Consider the following 22681-nt stretch of genomic DNA (forward strand, 5'->3'; position numbering starts at 1 on the left):
CTTCCGGCCTCGTCGTTCCTCTTAGAAATTCTTCAGAGGATGGCTGTCATGCTGCGGAGGGGCCTTCCACCTGCAGCCTTCCACCCTCGGAGCGAGGAGCCCGGGGCAGGTCAGCGGTTCGAAGCAGGGCATCGTGTGTGGTGGTGGTGGTGGTGGCGGTGGTGGTGGCGGTGGTGGTGGCGGTGGTGGTGGTGGCGGTGGTGGTGGCGGTGGTGGTGGTGGTGGCGGCGGTGGTGGTGGTGGTGGTGGTGGCAGCGGCGAGGGAAGGAGAGACAGGAGGGAGCCGCAAATTCCCTGAAGCCGGCTCAGTTTTGTCTCCTCCCGCGCCGGCGCGCCATTGGCTCCCCTCCGTGCCGCTCTCCCACTACCTTCACTTATTGGACTACGCCGCTGTCGAGTCCTGCCCCCTACTTCCTTGCGCCCGCTGTTTTTGTGGTGACTGCTCAGTAGTGAGGAGCGGTGGCGATGGCCGTGGCTGTCTTGGTGGGGCTGGGCTGGGGCTCTGGCGGGCCCGGCCGGGCCCTCGCTGCCGGCGGCTAGGGCTGCAGCCCCGGGAGGGTGGGCGGTACGGGCAGCACCCTGGGTGGGTGGGAGGCTGTGCAACACTCGCTGACTCAAGACTGGGAATTACTTCCCAAATTACCAAAGCTTTTGCTTTTAAAACAAGCAGGAATGGGGAGAGAGTACCGGCTGGGTGCTTGGTAGCTCTTACAGAAATATGGTGGAGGCATCCTGTCGATCCAGGTATCCTATACGCCCTGGGCAGGATAGGAGTCAACAGAGTCACCTTTGTGTTAACAGCACAGACCAATAGGGACATGCAAGAATGAGCGGCAGTCTTGCTGTAACTTAGAGGGCTGTGCTTTGGGTTAGAAGGCATCGTTACCTGCCAGCGTCCCGAGTGTTAGTGTCTGACTGCAAGGCTGACTGAATTTCTTGTATTTCTGTTACAGATGGTGGCTCCCTAGGTGTGGCGTGGCAACCAGAGCGTGATCATGCTTATAGTCCCTCTGAAGGGGGCCTTCTGCCTTCAGTAGGCTTAGTCCTTGCTCACTTGAATGACTCTGATAAGCTAAGTAGATCCTACCCCTGGGCCAGCAAGAGCAGGAAAAGTCAGCTCTCTGAATTCTGCCGGCTTAGAGCATCCCTGTCTGGTGAGTGCAGTATTTTGAGATTTTGTTCACGTGTCGTCAGTGAAGGTGATGTGTTGCAGACGGTTTCAGATCTTCCTCTTCCCCTCCCCCAAACCTAGAGACGATAGCAATAAGTAGATGCCAGAAAGTGCTTGTTCAATAAGCATCTGAGCCATAGATTACTGCAGGCTGGGAGAGTTTACAGGGGACGCATTGCTGGATAGATGCTCTGCACTTGTCCCTGGGCAATCTTTATTGGCTGCGACTGGACCACCCTGCCACCTTGTATTATTTAAAACACAAAAAATTTCCAAATGAGGAGAAAGATGTTGTTATACCGGATTCTGTTAGGAGGGAAAGAACTTTGCAGTTTACAGTGCATCCAGATACAGGTCTCCCTGTTTTATCATGGTGAGCATATTTGTACTGTATGTAGTTCATAAATGCAGAGATGTCCTTGTGATGAGTTGTTCATAATGCTCCTTCTAGTACTGCTAAACCTTCAAGGCTGCTTTGAAGGGAAATGTTTTTTACAGGCAGAACTTTTGAAAATTTTAGTAGAATCATTTGACATTGTGTAACATTAAAATATTGATGTGGGCACAGGTATTTCAGTGTCATGTCTTGTGAACAGTTAATTAACTGGCTTCTGACTAATGCAGTATTTAATAACGCTTGAACACTTATTGTAATTATATTTAATAACAGTTTAAATTTTAACTTAAAAGATTTCAAGACCTTTTAAACTCTGTTAATTGAAAAATAAAAGTTAACTAGTCTGGTTGAATCTTATGGATGTTGGCAATTTTTTTCTAGCCTACGGACTGAGTTTAGTTGTTCCAGTGGCTGTGATTCAAAAAGATACATTTATTAGAATTGTTTCTGCTTTCTTTAGTTTCATTGATTTTAATTTCTTGTAATTTCTAAAAATCTAGAATCTTCTAAATTTCTTAAAATATCTAATCTATTTGGGGATTACTTGACAGTTGCTTCAGCTGACAACTAATTTTTTTTATTCATTCCTCTAATATTCCTGTAGTAGACTGTTATAGCTACCTAGCTGACCTTTATCTTCTCACAGGGGAGAAATGGAGCTCTTACTGTTTGTCCTCACTGGCAGCTTGGAACATTTGTACCAGCAAAACTGGTAACTCGTGGGCTCAGTGGGATTCTGCCTCTCTCTCCGCTTCCACTGGAAGTCCTGTTTCTTGCTCCATTTTACACGCTTTTGCTGTGGAAGAATCCAGCCAGCACCTCCCAACTGCTGCACGCAATCCAAACAAAGCCATCTTCACTGTGGATGTCAACACAACAGAGGTATTTGCAGTAGTAACTGCTAAACTAAGCAGGCTGTATCTGGTATTGGTTGTATGACATTAGACAGGCTAAAATGCCTGTTATCCTTACGTGTATCTGCAGGCAATCAGAGCATCATGAAGGCATTTTATAGTCTGCTCAAGCTCAGTAGTCTTCTAAAGACTGACAATGTGTTTATTTCCATTGCGGGTTGTAGTTAGCAAAATAGACAATATCAGAAGCACGGATGTCTTGGGTCTTTTTTCAAACAGAAAAAGGGAATAAAGAAGGATGCAGCTGTGATGTGCCATGAGGGAAGAAAGGAAAAGCAGAATGTGTTTCAAGCCTTCTGTCTGTTAAATGCCAATCCGGGGATGGGTTTGTGGTGGCACAAGATCTCTTTATCTGACCCAGTAAATATGCCTTTTGGATTGGGACGGAGAGAATTTCTCTGTTTCTGTCCTGAGAGTAAACATTAATATAAAATTGAGTACTGAAAACTTTAAAGAGCTGTGCCATTTTTAGCTTGAACTGACAGTTCAGGCTTACCCATCTTAATCCTGACTTGGTCTGTAACACAGGCTTAAGTATGTCAATGACTGGTGTGATTACTGCATGCCTTCAGGTGTGAATAAAGTTTTGTGGTCTGCCCAGGCTTTGCCTGCAAATATAACTTTGTAGTTTTGCCTCCATGGATGTAATTATTTAAACAATACAAGAGGCTGGGTAGGCAGTTAAAGCAGGAAACCTGAAAGGAAAGTGATGTCTCAAACCCTCTTAACCATGAAGATGCGTGGGCAAGGGATGTCCTAGAATAAGAAGCTTTAGTGAACTTGTTTTGAAGATTTCAGAATGTAAAAGAACTACTCCATTTCCACCAAGAGGAAAGGATATTATAAGACATTAAAGCAACAACCTGAAGAGATGATGATGTATTAACAAAACTTACAGCTTTTATTCTTTGTTTTGTTTTGGGGTTTTTTTCCCGCTTTTCTAGATCCTAGTGGTTAATGACAAAGCCTGCAAGCTGCTTGGGTGCAGTAGTCAGGAACTCATTGGTCAAAAGCTGTCCCACTTGATATCCAAATCCAGTCAAGAGGTATGGGAAGCTGTGAGTGAGGACTACATAGAAACTGATGAATGTTCATCAGTGGTTTCAGGAACTGTGGTATGTGAAATGTTCAAGCAAATATTCCCCACCATATACAGTGTTTTTGTAGGCTTTGGTTTGGAGTTTTGGGGGGGTTTTTTGACATTTTCAGTATAATTTCCTGATATATTTAACTTCGTGGGCATTTGGCAATTACATCATTTGTAGGACAGTTTTGTTTAAAAGTTTGCAGATGTGGGAACTCAAAGGGCAAAAGATGGTTTGGGAGGCACCCGTGAGCGCCTTGCAGCTGCCAATGTGTATAGTCATGATGACTTGACCAAATCAGAACTTAAAGGACATTAGATTATATTTTTTTTTTTTTTTAGATTGCTTAACATGGAGAAACCTATTCTGGAAAAGTTCCCCATTGTCTGGTCTTTTAAAATATTTTAAAAATTACCTTAAATTGCCCTGTGCATATTATAAAGGTACAAGTCAGTCAAATACTGTGAAATGTCTGTGCCAAAACACCCTAGTTGGTGCAAAAGAGTGGAATTGATATTTTGCCTATAGTGGGGTTGTTTATAAGAGAACTGCATGAGAAACGTCTCCAAATTATTTTCTTTTGCTGCTGTTGTGAGCTGTCACTAGAAAATACTTGGAAAATGAGCTCATATTCTTCCTGGTGTGTTATTTTTGTACTGAAATTGTCAGCATCTCAGGGCTTTATCTTCCTGAATCCTCAATTGGATATGGGGAAAAAAAAAAACCCTGTTTGATTCAGTGAAATCCAGAATTAAAAGTAAATGTCTGATAAAGGCACTAATTGTAAGCTACAGGCATTCCAAGTACTTTATAGGAGTCACTGTGTAATTCATAAACCCATTCTGTCAAGATCATGTAAAAATGATAAAAGGCTTGATATGAACACTTGCAGGTTCATAAACAAACAACAGGATAAATAAACATTTTCTGATTTGAGAAGAATCTCCTCCCATAAGAAATTAAACTGCTATTTGTGCAGTTTAAAGTAAGAACTGTGTTACTAATGTGGAGTATTCATTAGCACCATGGGACATCTTTAAATAAGGCATCTCTGAAAGGCACTTCTCTTGAATGCAAGGTATTAGATTGGCACATTTATTATGCTGAAGGAAATGCTTTTAGTCTTCCTGAGGCAGGGAAAGAAGATACAAAAGCAACAACAACATTTGTGTATGATCAATGAATTATTTACAAACCTTTTCATCTCTATGTTAAAACTGTGTTTCTTCCAATAAAAAACTAGAAAGTAGTCAAGAAACAATATTTTTCTAACAATGATGGGGAGATATCTTGGCTTAATGTCTTATTCTTGTTTGAAATTCTTACCAAGTAACCACAGTCTTAGTGAATTATGACTACATCTCTGATTCCTATGGAGAGGTGGATGTTATAGGCTATCTGAAAGAGAAGATCCCTGTCTCAGTCTGACTGAGGCGAATAAGAAGCAAGGACAACCACTGTTGTGTGGTTGTGCTGGAACCAGTGGAAAGACTTTCAGCTTCTGTTTCCTTCGGGGTTGACGTGAGTGTTTTCCTAATGATCAAATGATACCACAGTTTGTGAGAGTTTATGTGCAAATGAAACGTGTCTAAAAGCCAGTAGGCACATTACTATTTGTGAATATGAAGTGTGTACATAGCACTGCCTGAAACTGGGATTGCACATGCAGGACCTGTGCATATTTCTCCCATGTGGCTCACCTTGATGTATTCGACAAGTCACATTAAAATTTCTGTCCCCCGGGGACATCTTAGAATTGAACAGTGATGGTTTGGCAGGGGGTTGGTTATTCATGGCAGGGGTGCCCTTGTGAAGGGATCAGCTTGCTGAGGAAAAGTTCTGTGAGGAGCGTTGGACTCCCCTGCTTCTCCCCTATGGCAAGGGGCAGGCTCTCTGCATGATAATGTCGGAGAAGTATTGCATTATCCTGTGTCTGCTTTTACTGAATTAGTTGTGTCCACAAAGAGACTGCATAAGGAAACTTCCTGTCATTTGCTTAGGTGTTTGCAGAAACTGTTGTTAAAGGATTGAGTGGACTGTGGCTAAAACGCTAAAATTAAAATAGTCCTGTAAATTTTCTTCCCGAGGGAGAGATTACAACATGTGACCCCCTTTTTGCCCATCTCCATGGCTACCCAGCATTGCAAGAAGTAGTTGGGCTCCACATAAAGAACCTGATTCCTTCTGTGCAGATCCCTCCTCTAGGCAAAAAAATCCCAAAGGTATAGTATAAGCACTAACCACATTCTTCCATACCCTTCCCATTTGGAACATAGGTGCACACTCCTTTCCCTCCTTATGTAACAGGAGAAAGCCTTTTCAGAGAGAAGTGTAAGTCCCCTGAAAAAGAGTATGCTGCTTATTTATGGAGCTGCTGTCTGAATATTTCCTAACTAGGAATGAGACCAAGCCCCGACCTCTCACTGTAGAATCTGTCCCAGTGAAAGACACTTTTCTCCAATCCTGGCTTTTTAAAAAACCATGCTGTCTCTGTCAGCTCTCTAAAATTCCTTTGAATTCTTTAGCTGGTTTCAGTCATGTCTGTCTGAGGAGTGAAAGTCTAAAGAATATCCAGATCTTGCAAACACCATGAAAATGGGCAGCTAGACAGTTGAAAGAGGCCTTATTAATGCCTCATTTGCTGAAAAGCTGCAGCATGGACTTTCCTGGTCTTCATCGTCAGGATATTCATATAGGAGTTCAATACTGGATTCCAAATCCTTAGAAAACCAGACTTTGTTCATGTTGATATTCACAGGATTGGTTTGTTTTTCTTTTCCTGCCCCTTTTTCCTGAGAATGTTCCTGTGTAGTTGTATATGAATACTGAAATAAAACCAAAACATTTGGTTAGTTAGAGGTTTTGTTTGGTTTGTTTGGGGTTTTTTTCCCCTTTAATTTAGAACCTCAGGATCCAGCGAGCTGTAGGCTGATCTAGAGAGGGTAACATGTTTCCTCTCACTTTAAAGCGTCAAGTAAGCCTTCTGGAGGAGGACCAAGTGGCAGTGCAGAAAGATGGTGTTCCGCAGACAGAAAAAGAAGGCTTTTTCACAGGCTATCATTACTCTGCTACAGTTGTGGTTTTCTCCACCATCAGTGGTCTTATTACTGTCCAGTCAGATGGAACCATCTGTGGCATCAAGGATAGTTTTGCTTTAATGCTGTTTGGCTATGAGAAGAAAGAACTGTTGGGAAAGGTAAGATAGTTTTAATCCCTCCCAAAAGACTGCTATGTCTGGCAGCACATCCACTGGAATTACAAAGTCGTCTTTTACATTCATGTCTGTTTGTCACAAAACCTCTGTGTTCCATGTGTTCAGTGAGTGAGCTGTAGGATGATATGCAAATTCCCTTGCTGTAATTGCTAAGTCTTGCAGTGCTGAGGAGCTAGTATGGATTTCAAGTATATATTCTCCATCAGTCATGTGGATTGCTTTTGCCTGGCTATTCATAAGAATGAGGTCCACAAACAGGGGTTGTTCGCATTTGCCGCCAACTTGTGAGGGTCAGCTTAGCTTTATAAGGTTTCATTCTATGTTTTAGAATATTACATTCCTGATCCCTGGTTTCTATAACAACATGGAGAGAAGCAGTGACTGTTCTTTGCTGTTACCTCCTCTTGCTGACTCCACTGGGACAGAGAGTGAGTGCATCTTTGAAGATGTTACTGCCTGCCATACAGCTGGCTCTGGCTGCTGGAACAAAGGTAAATGAATAGAGATGAAAGATTTGCCTATGAACATGGGAATGTGCTTTGTAAAAGCAATGTACCTCCATGCAGTTTTTAAATTGGATTTCCACTATAACCTAAGGTAAACAGAATTGTTCACCTAAGGTTGTGCTTCTCTCTTCATTGCTAAGAAGATGAAACTGAATATCCAAACTGGAAATTACACTGTTAATAGAGAATGCTTTGTACTTAACAAGCACTTCCCTTTCCCTCCCTCCCCTGTTAGGATCTCTGAGTATTTTAAGATGTGTAAAATACAGCTTTTGTGACAGTATTGCAGCAGAGCTGTAGATACTTAGGACTAATACTTTAAGGGAAAATTCTAATATTCTTCTGAATTGGCTCATGTTGCTGGCTAATATTCAATGTTATGTTGCTGTGGTGTTTCACTTAGGAGGCATCACATATTATGCTGATGCAGTTTGCTGCATTTACAAAGAATCTATCAAAATTTTATTTCTCTGAACACAACAGGAATAAACAGAAGCAAGGAAGCCTCATGTCTCCAAATCTGTCTTTTCAGCTAGCTCTGCCCAAAACAGAGAACACAAGCTAGTGCATACTTTCATCCGTATCTTGTCTCCTTTGTTTTGTTTTGTATTGGGTTTTTTCCTGTTCTCTTTTTCTCTTCTCTTTGCTTAGAAATGCGCATCTGCATGGAAACCAGTGCACACACTGCTGGAACAAAGAAGAGTTAGTAGAGAGTGTGCAATTTCTTAAGTAATTCTTTGATGAAGTGATGCCTCTAATCTAGGAGTAATTCAGTTCTTCAGTGAGGAAGCATTGTTGGCACTCAGCCTTTACTAAATGGAAGGATTGTTATAGATTTGTTCACTCATTAACAATGCTTGGTTTACTTCACCTTACAAACTCATGTTTTTCTCTTTTGATCTGTTGTCACTGGGGAAGGAAAGAAGTTATTGTCTTATTCTTTCTCTTAAACATGTTTAGACTGTATACTTTTTTTGCCTTGTAATTTCAGTGAGTTATATAAATGCAGTCTAAACCTTTCCATTTTAAGTGTTTGGAATGGGGAGTGTATGTGTGTTTTGGGCCCTTCTTTTTTTTTTTTTTCTTTTTTCTGCTGCTGCTATTTGTGTGATCGCTTTATTTCCAGTGTCTGTAAGGTCATTGGCCTTTTTTTGGTCTCTGAGCTTCAATCCAAGTAGCTAACCCAGGAGGCTAATACCTGTCCAAGAGCTTTGCAATTCTTTTATACTTAATTCCTTAGGGACAAGACAGACTAAGGCAGTTCCAAGATTGTTCTTAATCACTGTAGTCTCCAAAGCCTAAACATAAAAGGTTAAGTTGGTATGGTTTTGTTTCTTGTTTGGTACAGGCAGCAGCTTCTTGACTGCATCTTTAGCAAGCCTTCCGTCAAGAGATGAAGAGCAGAAATTGGAAAGAAAGATGACAAATTAATACATGATGAGACTAAAATGGGACCAGTTTATTTTCTACTCCCTCACCTCCTGAAGTGGCATCCACACCCTCTAATAGGCAGGTGTTTCATGGACTGCATATTCACTTTGAAAAATGAAGAGCCGTGGTGGCAGTCACCAGAAAAAACTGTTTCTTCACCTCTGTGATGGATGCCGGAAGGTGTAACAAGAGCCTTCCACACTTTGCTCTCTTTAGAATCTGAGCGCTATTTGCAAGACAGGTTGAGTTTTGCCTACCTTAGATTTTTGTTTAGATCTGTACAACCTACAGTTGTAAAGTTACAGGAGTTCCACCTCTGAAGGGGATGAAATGCTTCACCCAGGCTAGGGAAGGTAATTAGGCTCTATTTTTGCTAGATCAGGAACACTGGATGTTTTATCTCCTTCCATGGTATCCACCAGCTGGTGCTGCACTGAAGCCAGGATACCTGGAATGAATTCTAAATGCTATTCCTTCCGATGCTTGGTGTAACTGTCAGGTCATCCATTAAAACTGGGTACTGTGTTACTTAAGTCCAGCCATTTTTATTGTACCTTTCCAGGTCTTTTTCCTGTTACAAGGTTAGAAATTCTGCACGAGTACCTGTATGATGCACATGGTTTATCTTAAGTCAAATTTTAAGCCTTCCACGCTTACAATTCTAACCCTCAGAAAATATTTACTGCCTTTTTTAATATATAGACTATTACAGCACAGTTCTTGCTGCTTTGTAAAGAGACTGATAGTCTCATTGTTTCCTTGTGCTCTCCTGGGTTTATGTCTCTCATATCATACTTGGATTATAAGTGCTCTGCTGCATAGATTGTTTTTCTACTCTGCATTTTTACTAATAGAAATGTTTGTAAAATACCTTGTGCTATGGGCTTCAGTGAACCATGGTTAAATTAATGGATGGGGACATCCATCTTCTGTTGGACAGACAAGGGATCTTCTGGTCTCAGGGCTTGAAATATCCTGCCACATGTATTGGCTTTTTGTTGTGGTAAATGATCTATGATATATATTGAGAAATTAAGCTAGAGAAGGAAGTAGTCCATAGGGAAAGAGTGCCGTTTGAGTGTACTTGCTCTTCTTTGGTCAAGATGGAATTTGTTAGAATTTTGGATGCCTGTGCCAACAGCTTTCTGCCTTAAAAGAAACTTTTAAACTTAAAAATAAAACAATTGGTGCAGGTTTTAAATAGTGACCACAGTAATGGAAGAGTGGGTAGTATACAGTATGACAGTTTTCTCATTCTTTTATCATCATGATATCACTAATAACTTTGAATCCTTGCAGTGAAGACAGCATTGCTACCGATGGGCTGTCAGCCCACCATAGAGAGCCTTACCCTGAAACCTGGCTTGATAGAATCAGAGCAGTGGAACAGTGTAGAACAGTGGAAACTGCAGGATCAAGTAATTCTCCAAAGATGCTCTCTGCAAGGCTCTCTCCCATGTCATCTGATTCAGAACAGTTGGATTTAGGTCAGAACATGAAAATTCCAGTATGAAGTAGTGATAGTGCAGTACCTGGTGCATCTGAGACTCAAAATGCCAGTGAGACTAGTATCTTGCCTAACCAATTATAAGTTCATCATCAAGACCTCAAGAAAGTAAATTGTCAGCAGATCTGTAGGTTACTGTATGAAATTCTGAAGCATCAGCACTCCACTGATGCCTGGAGACAAGCTTCTTCAGTAAATGTTGCCTGGTCGCCTGTTTGTTCTAGGGTAGAAGACAATCTAGATACTGCATCCTATGGCCCAATTAAGCTGCCTTCTGATGTAACTTGTAACTCACTTGGAACACCAACAATACATGAGCCATGGTCTGCACTGGACTGCAGACAAGACTTTCAAAGCCACGTGGTTACAGGGCAGTTGTCAAAATCAAATTTGATGTGTGATGCAAAACATTCCAGTCTTGAGCACGTCATCATTGGAAACTGCCTGCTAGATGATGCTTCATCCTTCTTTGCAAATGGAAGAAATACTATCCATGATGTTTGCTCAGGAAATAAAACGGGTTGCAGTGCTTCTGCACCAGGAGTTGCCACTACCTCTGAAGATGTTAAAGAATCAGACACAGAGCTGAACTGTATTTGCTCTGGTCTTGAGGTACTGGGTCTGAATATTGCTGTCAAGGGGAACTCAGACAATTGTTTAGGTATTACTGCAGCTCTTGTAGGAGCATCCTCCTCTAATGCAGTGGATTTGGCTGTAGGCAATATGCTAACTCAGAAAAACAGTGCCTTTTCAACTGGGCAAGAAAAGCAGGGCTTGAATGGTGTTGCCATAGAAGATGGTTCTGGGTGGCTGGCCTCCCGAAAGCGTTTAGAAAACTCTGAAGAATCCTCCAAAGCATTTCTTGAGAAGTCTGAAACTCTTGCAGAGACTGTGGGGGACAACAGCAAAGGTAGTCCTGAAGAAGACTGTCAGTTACATTGGCAGCAAAATATGGAGATAAAAGTAACATCGACCCTGGTGAAACAAGAAGGAAGGCTGAATCCAGCAGCTCCTTTGACCTTGGAGATTCTGGAAGGCAGCTACACTGGGAATTGCTGTCACAGAGATGGTTCACAATTACGTAAGTTAAACCTATTTCTCCCCTTCCCAAAACTCTTATCGGGATGCTCTTTCTCACCCACATTTTTGCAGAAGGCAGATAATTCTTGTTAGAAGCTCACAGTGGAGAGGAAGAAAGAAGCTCTAGTATCTAGAAGAAAAAATTGGTATTTAAGTCTACTCAGAGGGTATTGGAAAAGCAGGTATAAAACACAAAGTTACTAAGAAATTAATCCAGACTGAATAGTCAGAAATATTCTTAAAACACAATTAGAAGATTTGAACCTGATAACTTCTTCTGAACAGAAAATATTAACTCCACTGTAAAACTTGTATTTAAATCGTGTAATGGAATGTGTTTCATTCACTCTTTCAGCTGGATTCTGTGGCTTGTTGTATAAAATCCCCATTTTTATGTAATTTAGAATAACATTGTGAAATTAATAATCACAACTGGACACTGACAAAAGTTTCTGCCTGGGGGTGGGAACTATGGAGGTAGCTGTGAAATATCTCTAGAATAGCTGTGCTTTTGTCAGCCCCTCTGATGATTCCTTACTGAGTAGGTGTTCCCCAAATGAATAATGGAGGAATTCAATTTAAGAGCTCAGAATTTTGTGCTAAAATGTCTGTGGTCTCATTCAAAACTAAAGTTTCATTCTACCATTTTAACTTCCTCACCTGTTTCTACAGGTATACTCTTTGAAGTGAAATGTGTAGAACTGCAAGACCCTGCTATACTTTTCTGTGTCTGGGTGGTGAAAGACTTTCTTCAGAGCCAGAAGGAAGCTGTAGCAAAGGCTCAGCTTTTGCTCTCCAGTCTAGCAAGCTCTGCCCAGTCTATTGCAGATCTTTCTACACATAGTCTTGGAGAAGTAAGAAATTCTACCATTGTATAACATTGAGCATTTATCTCCTTGTTTGACTGTTAAGCTGAAGCTAAAGTCAAAAAGTTTTTCAAATTAAAATAATGTTATGAGGTGGTGGGTGGATATTGCTGTTTCTTTGTTTCCCTATTTTTATGTCAGAAGAAATGTTGCCTTGCTGTAAAAAGTACAATTGCTATTTTGTAACATTTCTGGTAGTGCGTGTTTGGCTTAGTGTAGTTACTTTTCCAGTCTGAACAATGAAAGCACCTAATTTTAAATTTGTTCTTGGGCTGGTTTAAGTACATCTGCAATAGAGGTTTGCACCAGTGTGGTGAGATTAATTTTTAAATCAATGTAATCACACTGGCACCGATGACACAACATTATTAAAAAAGGAAATACTAGGCTGAAAACTTTCATTGACACTTTTCACTGTGTCAGCAAAAGAAAACTGCAGTTTTTAGCTGCCTCCTGAGATACTGCATTTGGGATGGTGTACAGAAAGCTAACACCGCATAGCTGAACAGTAGGTACATGTCAGTGCCATAAAACCTGAACACAGAACTGCTCAGGCCTGCTTTTTAGTTAGTGGTGGGATGTAAAACTGACAGTACTTTGACCAAGGCTGTAGAGGAAAATAGTATCTTTGAACAGTTGAAATAGGTAATGGTGATCATCTAGATCCCTTGAATAAATGTGTGCATTCCCTAGATCTTTATGTAGCTGGATTTTATTATGACCTTAACGGAGAAGTACATACATATTTAGTTACGACATGTGTAACATGTATAGTGGTGACAGTTCCAAACTACAGGAGACTCTAAGGAGCTGCTCTTTATTGAAATGTACTGCAGATTAGACATGTAGTTTCCCTCCTCTGCCTCGCCTTTAATCAGTGAGCTGGGAGATAAAGTACATATTTGAGTGAAAAGCTTGGCTATTGGCAAAACTTGCTATTTGGAATATTTTTTATAAGAACTTTGAGATCTGAGTAATAATGTGGCTCTTGTTTTCCTTTTAGAAAATCATCTTCCATGTACATGCACATGTATGTCGAAATATAAGCAGTTCTGACCATTTCATGTATAACTCCAAATTTCACTATTCAAAACAAATGCCCCTGTGAAATTTGTTGTGTTTCCTCTCAGTATGGAATACTGTGTATGTCATAAAGATGTTCTGTTATCACGCATTTTAGACACCATCTTCGGTAGATGACCCCAAGCCCTACCCTCAGAGCAAGAAAAACTTCTGTTGTGTTTAATTTCTCATGCAGCGTTGCAGGCCTTGGTAGGAAGGCATGCAATGTTTCTTTACTAAGGATTTTACCTAGGTGTTATAATTTACGAGGGTATGCCTTGAACTTGTTTTCTCTTCATGTTTGCTAAGAGACCAGTTACAGAACTAAAATGCTATCTCACCAGAAGGTTTAGTAAACACTGGTAAATTAATAGCTTTTGTATACTAACTCTTTTTAGGTTACTGAGGCAAATAGAAATCACCAAATTTATTGACAGGGCTTAAAGCAGCGCCTTTTTAGTTCTGTCCATCTGGAGTACACTTACCTGGAAAAATTATTACATTGAAAGTAACCTACTTTTTATTCATCAAATAAAATTATAATTTGGTGATAGACCACAAGGAATTCATTTTCCTATTTGCACAGAGGATTTTGTGTGAGCAACTAAGGTGCATATGCTTCTGTTTTCTTTACCTTTCTCGGAATTAAGCAGTATTTGTAGCTGCTGAGAGCTGACAGTTGACTTAACTTGTCTCGTATGGTGACGGTTACATCAACATACAGTTCTTGCTATCAAAACCAAAGATCACTCCTTTTAGCTATTCTTGCAGATGTGTACTTTCTTTCCAGTATTTACTTTATTTTATAAACATGATTCTGTGGCTTTTCTTGCTATTTTTTATATCTGTACCTAGGCCATCAGATCAACTTCACTTTTTGAGAATTCCCAAAGAGCTGAAGAGCTTGAAGGATTAAGGGCATGTGAGGGAGAATACTCAAAAAATTACAACACTCTCAGTCTTATTGGCAAAGGATCTTTTGGCTTTGTCTGGACTGCCAGGAGCAAGAAAGATCACCAGGAGGTTAAATATTTCTTTTAGATCTCATTGCAATAATTATTTAGGATGAAAACTGAAAGGTTAGAGTGTTGATATTCTGTCAACACTACACTATTAAAAGCTGCTATTTGGTATTTTGGGGTTTTCCTTTGTTTAAACAGCAATCTGAAATCACTAACCTCATGGAAACAGGACAGCAAAATGTTTGCATTGATGTAGTATATGAATGTTACCTAAGACAACAGGCACATAATGAGGCTGACCATGTAGCTAATTTAACCTGTTGAAAGAAGTACACATTAAGCTTAACAGAATTACAGGTTTTAGTCTTCCGTTACTAGAGAGAATGACAAACCTCAAAGTCTTTATCATGCCACGACTCAAGAATGTGGAGTAGACATGTTGAGGTTATGGGACCCTCCTCTTTGTCAGCAGAAGTATTTTGGGCGTTGAGAGGCAAGCTCTGGTGTTTCTCTGCATGGATGTTAAGTGCTCATTTCCCTCTGCTGTACCCCTTATGCCAGAAGTCATCACTGCTGTAACTGGGTTGATAAGAGAGCTGGCCTGTCAAAGCCTTTGGAATTCAGAGCATCAATAAAAAGAAAAGTAATATATTCCATTTCTGTGCATCATTTGGCTTCTAGGACTAAATTAGTTTAAATATGTTTAAAGATTCTATAAGCAATGCACATTGGGTTACTTCTGTCCTTCTGGTAATATGATTCACTAATGTTTTTCCTGGAAATTAACTTACCAGACACTTAAAGCCATACTTTTGCAGGTGATGCTGAACGCTGTTGTCTGTGTAGGTTGTCGTAAAGTTCATCTGGAAGGAGAGGGTGCTTGAGGACTGCTGGGTAGGTGATCCTGATCTGGGGAGCATTACTCAAGAAACTGCAATCCTGTTGAAGTTGCAGCACCCCAGTATCATTAAGGTACGGTGAACTCAGAATGAATGCAGTTTAAACTGCATCAGATGGTTCCTTTGAATACTTGGTGTCTCATGTTCCTCTTCAGGAGCGAGGAAGTGTCCTGTATTAAATCCACCTTTTCAGGAAAGAAAGGAACCTACCTATCCTGCTTTGTTTTGGAGGGCATGTTACAGCAGACTATCGCTTGCTTTGACACTTTTAGCCCAAACAATTGATGTAAACATAGATCTGAAGGTGTGACTCTTAACAGAAAAAAAGCCTGTATGTTATTTCAAGATGATAGGATGCATGTCTTGGAAGTGTGATGTCACATCTGAACATGTACTAGTTCACTAAATAATCTGGATACATGTCTTGATTCCTGTTCTTTGTTTTGGGGTTGTTGGTTTTGTTTGGGTTTCCCCTCCCCACCCAGAAAGAGAATTCCTCTTGGTTTTAATTCTGCTCTCAGTTTTAATAATGTTCTGTTTTCAAGAAACATTTGTGCTCAGTGAAATGAGACTTCAAAGATTATAATATACGTTGATTAAATCTCCAAGAGGAGAGCAGTGTTTGTTTAAAAAAAAAAAAAAAAGGCAATTTGAGGATGAAGCACATGATTAAAAGAGTCTGTTATTTATAGGTGCTGGATGTATTTGAAAATGAATACTTCTTCCAGCTGGTGATGGAGAAGCATGGGTCTGGTCTGGATCTCTTTACATTCATTGATAATCAGCTGAAATTGGATAAGCCACTAGCAACCTATATATTCAGACCGGTGAGAGCTGGGAATGTACAGTTGCTACATGCAGGTAAGATTTGTTAATATAAGAACCAGGACCCTGTTCACTCAAAAGAATTACTGGCTGATCAGCAGGCATGCTGAATCGGCATCATGCTCAGTACCTGCAGAACTTTTCCTCGTTATTCTGCAGGGCTGATTTCTAGCTAACTGAAATGCTACCTGCAGAAACCTTTTTAAGGTTTACTTAGAAAACTGTAACAAAGAAACCTTTACAGGACCTTACTTCATATGAGGATTTCCTGTAGAGCTATCGCCTCTTGGCTGTGACTGTGGCAGCACACACCCCGTGTCACCAGGATGCCCATTCATGTAGCAGTCACATTTCCTCTGTGGGAGGAGGAAAGTGCACGGAAGTTGCCCCAAGCCTCACTAAAAGCCACGCTTTCACTTAGTAAAAGCTTTCATTTAGATCAATGCTTGTTTTAGATTGGTTACGGGGGTAAAGGGCTCTCCTCTTTTTAAGGAATTTAAAATCCAGAAATTAGCTTGGATTTTCACGTGGCATAATGCAAAATAACTCAAGATAGTTTACTGTGAGTCAGAAGCTTGCCTGAAAGCTGAATTGTCCTTTGTTCATTGAGTTAACCACAACAGCAGTCCCCAAGTAATTCCCCCTTACGTGTTTTGGAGTAAATTCCTTGCTCTAAAGTATGCAAGAATTACTTTGCACGTGGTAACCCACCACTGTGTCCACACTCCCCTCACCTGGGGTGCTGATGGAAGATGGTAGCCGAAGTGATGCACCTTCTCTGTGTCTGCTGTGCAGTGTGCATTCACAAATTGCAGTCTACAGTCCCTTTATACTTCTGATGGATAAGCCCTTTTCCTAAACCAACCTTGAGTTTGTAGGGGTGCTTTGTTACTTCAGACCTGTACAGTATTTCTCTGCAGAGGGAGCTTTGTATTATAAATACAAACTTTTGTTCCTCAGCCATCTGCTTTTCTTGCTCAAATGTATTGTGGTAGGGATCACGATTGTCTCAAGGTTATATAATTCTGATGCTATTCTTAATTATGGCACAATAGCATGAATCGTGCAGAAAGAAGAATGAAATTTAGGAGTGACTATATTATTTATACCAAACTTCACTCTTAAATACTTTGTCATCCTGCAGTATCAGAAGCACACAGTAATATCCTTCTGGAGAAATCAAAGGACCCTCCAAATGAAGCTGGGATAAAAATAGAGTAACCTGCAGGATTGTAACAAGAAGCTCTGATGCTTCTAACCAAAAAAACAAGCACATCATGACTATAGCATGCCATCTTCCTGCACATTTGTGAGAGGAAAGCAAACAAAGGCTTTTTTAAGTCTCTCTCCCAAGAGCATTGTAACACACACTGCAGCAATGCTGACAGGCATGCCTGAGTTCATTTCCAGTTACCAAAATTAGGATCTATATCTTGTTTATATAGTGTCAAAACAAGCCAAAATGTGGCTACCAGAACTCTGTGATGCCACATAGATTACCCAGAAGGACACCTCTGCATAGTAACACCTAGTTCTTTCCTCCTCTTCCAGCTTGTATCAGCTGTTGCTTACCTCCACTGTAGAAACATCCTTCACAGAGATATCAAGGATGAAAACATTGTTATTGCTGAAGATTTCACAATTAAATTAGTGGACTTTGGTTCAGCTGCCTACCTGGAACCTGGCAAATTGTTTTATACCTTCTGTGGGACAATTGAATACTGCTCACCAGAAGTGCTGTCTGGCAAACCGTATGTCACCCTCTGAAAAGTAATTTTTGTGTCCATTGCACCAAAAAAATGTGTGTGCAGGGCTGGAATAGAGAAGCCAAGCTACTTTGCCCTTGGTACTCTGCTAGAGTATCTAACCACAGAAAACTGCAGTGAGATTTAGGGCACCGCAGTGACAGAAATTACTTGTAAAGGTTTGAATGCAGCTGAAGTAGGTAGGGCACTGCGGTGACAGAAATTATTTTGTAAAGGCTTGAATACATACAAAGTTGTTTCTGACTAAGTCTGTTGATAGGCTTTCTTATTCTGGTCAGATGTTTTGCAAAGCCTTGTACTAATGTCTGTCCTACTGCAGAGCTGAGTTCAAGAACAAGCCTATGATTTTAATTTCCAGCCTGGTAGAAGAGTCTGGATGAGTTGTGTTGTGTGTCCTTTTTCCTTAATCTTTCATAATATGTACATCAGCTTGCTAACCTCTTTGTACCTGCATATGAACACACTGACGTGTCTCTACCAAAAGCTGCTGTTTTAGAGAGGTGTTATAAACAAGTATTGCTGTATAGCATCTGCCCCCTACCATGTCTGTGTGTTGTACTTCCCCCACTCTCATCTTGTCTGTTCCCTTCTTTCCTACTTGCTTCCCTGTATGAATTTTTGCAGTTTGATCATTGTTCATCTCCCCATTAATTTTTTTGCTCCTCTGGACTGAAGGGTTCTTCCCTTACAGCTTGCTGCTCTCTTGGATGTGCTGTCCAAATCTTAGCTGTCTTTTTCCCTATTCTTTCCTTCTCTGAGTGCTCTTTACCTGAAGGCTGACAGTCTCATACACGCTCCTGGAGGAAAGCCTTACCATCACAGGGTGGTGAACATTACTTGTACATGAAGTATGTTATTTTGCTCTCATTCCACAGCTGTTTTCATGGGTCCTTCAGGCAGATCCTCTTAATGGGGCAGAGGGGAAAAAGCTATGCAAGGAGGAGAGGAAATCCCTGCTGGGAACTAGATGGAAGATGAAGCAGTGCTGCCCTGGGAATTCAGCCTGTTACTGTGTGAAGAAACTGTCCCCTTTTCCCAGATGGAATCTAGATAGTTAATATTTATTTCCAAATAACTTTTGTTTTGAAAGGGATGGGAGGGGACAAATGGCATTCCACTGAAGTGTCAGATCTTCCATTTAAATATTTACTTGATAGTTTTGGCTTATGGTGAAGAAGTGGGAGGCTTAAGTTCTCTTGTCACCAGCTTACATGTGTGGAAGTCCAGGTGCATATTATATATACTCATCAGCTGAAATTGGTTGGCCATTCTTTGGTTGTTTTTCTTTCATGGAGAAAGATAACACAGACTTCTCAAAAACACAAGAACCTTATTAGCATTCTCACAAACTTCCTATGTTAAAAATTGGAAATAAGGGCTATCAACTGCCTTTTTTCCTTTTACTTACTTTAGCACACAATTACGTATTTGCAATCTGAGTTTATGCAAGTTTATCTCTGCATAGGTACCATGGCCCTGAGCTGGAAATCTGGTCACTTGGTGTCATGCTTTATACTGTGGTATTTGGAGAGAATCCCTTCTGCGAGCTGGAGGAGGCCATGGCAGCTGCTCTGAATCCTCCTCGGCCTGTGTCAAAAGGTGAATTTTTCCCATTTGCTTTTCTAAAGGAGCAGATCTCTTGTGAAAGTATGAGCTGTATTTATTCCCTGGAAATAAAGGGGAAGACTGGAAAAATTCTTCCAAATGTGCTCTGCAATGATTTTAAAAGCTGCTTACTGCAACAGAGTTATCCAGGGTATCCTTTTCAGGTAAGTTCTGCAGTTCTTCATGCCTATGATGAATACAGCTATCTGCCGTATCTTCTATTAGTTCCAAATTCCAGGCCTCCCATTTATTATGATGACTCAACCTATCAGCTTGTCAAGCTTCAGTGAGGTTTATACCTGAGAAAACCAGAACAAATAATGCCTGACAGGAAGGCTCACTCTAGTAGATAACTTTAAGATCAATAATGGCCCTCATGCAATTCTAATGCAAGTTTTATCTCACTTGAACTATTGCCAATCCATGCCATGTCACTTTTGGGATGGATGATAATGTGTTAATTTATAATTTCTGAATTAATTGTATGGCTTGACCTCACAGGAAAAATACGTTGGCCTTGTTTCCTGTTGGAGGTATAGAAAACTAATTGCATATCAGGCTAAAGAAATCTTCATCCACAAGTTCTCTGGGGTCACAAAATCACAGAATCATATAGGTTGGAAAAGACCTTTAAGATCATCGAGTCCAACCATAAACCTAACACTGCCAAAAACCACCACTACACCATGTCTCTAAGCACCTCATCCAAACGTCCTTTAAATACCTCCAGGGATGGCGACTCAACCACTTCCCTGGGCAGTCTGTTCCAATGCTTGATAACCCTCTCGGTGAAGAAAAATTTCCTAATATCCAGTCTAAACCTCCCCTGGTGCAACTTGAGGCCATTTCCTCTTGTCCTATCACTTGTTACCTGGGAGAAGAGACCGACCCCCACCTCTCTACAACCTCCTTTCAGGTAGTTGTAGAGAGCGATGAGGTCTCCCCTCAGCCTCCTTTTCTCCAGGCTAAACAGTCCCAGCTCCCTCAGCCGCTCCTCATAAGACTTCTGCTCCAGACCCTTCACCAGCTTCGTTGCCCTTCTCTGGACATGCTCCAGTACCTCAATATCCCTCTTGTAGTGGGGGGCCCAAAACTGAACACAGTATTTGAGGTGCGGCCTCACCAGTGCCGAGTACAGGGGCACAATCACTTCCCTAGTCCTGCTGGCCACGCTATTTTTGATACAAGCCAGGATGCCATTGGCTTTCTTGGCCACCTGGGCACACTGCTGGCTCATATTCAGGTGGCTGTCAACCAGCACCCCCAGGTCCTTCTCTGCCAGGCAGCTTTCCAGCCACTCTTCCCCAAGCCTGTAGCGTTGCATGGGGTTGCTGTGGCCCAAGTGCAGGACCTTGCACTTGGCCTTGTTAAACCTCATACAATTCACCCCAGCCCATCGATCCAGCCTGTCCAGGTCCCTCTGCAGAGCCTGCCTACCCTCCAGCAGATCAACACTCCCACACAACTTGGTGTCGTCTGCAAACTTACTGAGAGTACATTCGATCCCTTCGTCCAGATCATTGATAAAGATGTTAAACAGAACTGGCCCCAACACCGAGCCCTGGGGAACACCGCTTGTGACCGGCCGCCAACTGGAGTAAACTCCATTCACCACCACTCTTTGGGCCCGGTCGTCCAGCCAGTTCTTTACCCAGCGAAGAGTCCTTAGGAGCACTGTGGTTATAAGGTTTCAGGGTGCTGCACTTGACTGGTAAATTCTGGAAGCTTTCCCTGAACCCTGAGTGTACCTCTAATCACAGATCAAACATGGGATGACTGCAGGACAAGACTGGGCTTGGGAGGAGGCAGGGTCAGGGCAGCTGAACGGGGCCCAGCGCGTCCGGCAGTAACACCGTACCTCCTCCTGGGGGGTTAGCCTGGCCCTGGTCCCGGTCCCCATATGCACGCTCCTTCCGAGGCGGTCGGAGGCGCTGGGCTCCCAACCGCGGCTCGCAGCGGGAGTGTGACCACGCCAACACCGGGCCCCCGCGGCGGGGGAGGAGCGGGGCGCGGGCGGGGCCCCTCCGGCTCCTCCCCGTGGCGGCTGCGCGGTGCCGAGCCATGGCGGGGCGGCTGCTGAGCGGCTGCGGGCGAGCGGCTGCTGTGCCCCGCGCCCTCCCCGCCGCGCCCGGGCTCTGTCCCCGCCGTGGCTGCGGGGAGGCGGCGGCGCTGCGGGCCATGGGCTTTAGCGAGGAGCAGGCCCGGCGGCTTCTGGGGCTGCAGCCCCGGCTCGGCCCGCAGCGCCGGGAGGCGGCAGCGGCGCAGCTGCTGCTGCTGGGGCTCAGCGCCGAGGCGGCCCTCGGCCTGCTGGAGCGGAGCCCGAGGCTGTTGCGGATGCCGACGGAGCAGCTGCAGGAGCGCGCCGGGGAGCTGCGGCGCCTGGGGCTCGACGGAGGTAGGGCAGCGCGGCAGCAGGGCCGCGGGGGGTGCACCGGCACCTCCCGGCCCGCTCACCCCGGTGCCCACAGGACAGCTGCAGCGGGCGGTGAGCCGCTGCCCCCAGCTCTTCACCTTGCCCCGGAGGAGGATGGCGGCGGCAGTGAGGCTGCTGCGGGAGCGGTGCCTCTTCACGGCGGAGCAGCTGAGGGAGGTGCTGGGGACTTGCCCCGCCGTGCTGCTGGAGGAGCCACGCCTCCTCCACCACCACTTCCAGGTGAGGGGCCCAGGCTGCCCGCCGCGTGGGCCGGCCACGGCCACGTCTCCTGCGGAGCGGGTACACGCCCCAGGGCCGGGAGCGCAGTGCGGAGCTGGGGCTGTGCGTGAAACACCCTGTACCGTCCGCAGTACGCATATTTCAGGATGGGGGTCCAGCAGAAGGAGATGGTGAAGGCCCGTCTTTTCCGAATGCCCTTTGCCGAGCTCAGGAACCGGCACATCTTTCTGGAGCGGCGGGGGCTCTACCAGACCCCACACAAAGGCCAGACTCAAACCAGTAACCCGAAACTGAAAGACATCCTTCAGCTCCCAGAGAAAGACTTCCTGGCCAGCCTGGCCCACTCCACACCAGAGGAGTATGAGGTCTTCAAGAAGCTGCTGGCTCGAGAGGAGAAGGAGGAGGAAGGAGAAGAGGAGGACAGAGATGTACTGTATGCAGAGGAAGATGAAGACGTGGATAGCAAAGGAAGTAAAAGAGCCCAGGAGTGAAGAGGTGAGGCTCTAAGGTACCCAAGCTCTCCCATGCTGGTGCAGTCCCTGGCCCCACTGCACTCGTGGGTGCTCTGGGCCCCTACCACACACAGGCATGGGCCATGGTGGCTGCAGGACCTGCTGGCTCCAGGGCTCCATGTGCAGGGCCCCCATGAGGGGTACCAATAAATCCCATATATCAGAATACAACAATAACAGTTTTTCTTCCTCCTTGACCAACTACTTTAAAAAATATCCCATTTCT

The 22681-nt window shown here is 43.2% G+C and overlaps 2 protein-coding genes across 2 annotated transcripts; both read left to right on the forward strand.

Annotated features, from left to right (window-relative positions):
- Window positions 1–11: 11 nt before the first annotated feature.
- Window positions 12–18163, forward strand: PASK (PAS domain containing serine/threonine kinase). The gene is given in 17 exon segments (XM_075507776.1): window positions 12–109; window positions 954–1154; window positions 2215–2450; window positions 3427–3597; window positions 4948–5088; window positions 5655–5789; window positions 6470–6763; window positions 7110–7272; window positions 8636–8698; window positions 8701–8736; window positions 8739–8796; window positions 10018–11306; window positions 11978–12159; window positions 14089–14256; window positions 15042–15167; window positions 15787–15921; window positions 17471–18163. Coding segments are annotated over 17 exon segments (3684 nt in total). The 5' UTR covers window positions 12–39; the 3' UTR covers window positions 17687–18163.
- A 3159-nt stretch (window positions 18164–21322) lies between these two features.
- MTERF4 (mitochondrial transcription termination factor 4) lies at window positions 21323–22681 on the forward strand. The gene is made up of 3 exons (XM_075507800.1): window positions 21323–21685; window positions 21759–21943; window positions 22075–22681. The coding sequence occupies exons 1-3, from the start codon at window positions 21352–21354 to the stop codon at window positions 22432–22434; spliced, it is 879 nt and encodes a 292-aa protein (XP_075363915.1). The 5' UTR covers window positions 21323–21351; the 3' UTR covers window positions 22435–22681.

The sequence above is a fragment of the Mycteria americana genome, chromosome 7, assembly GCF_035582795.1.
Source record: "Mycteria americana isolate JAX WOST 10 ecotype Jacksonville Zoo and Gardens chromosome 7, USCA_MyAme_1.0, whole genome shotgun sequence".
In the NCBI taxonomy this organism is placed as follows: domain Eukaryota; kingdom Metazoa; phylum Chordata; class Aves; order Ciconiiformes; family Ciconiidae; genus Mycteria; species Mycteria americana.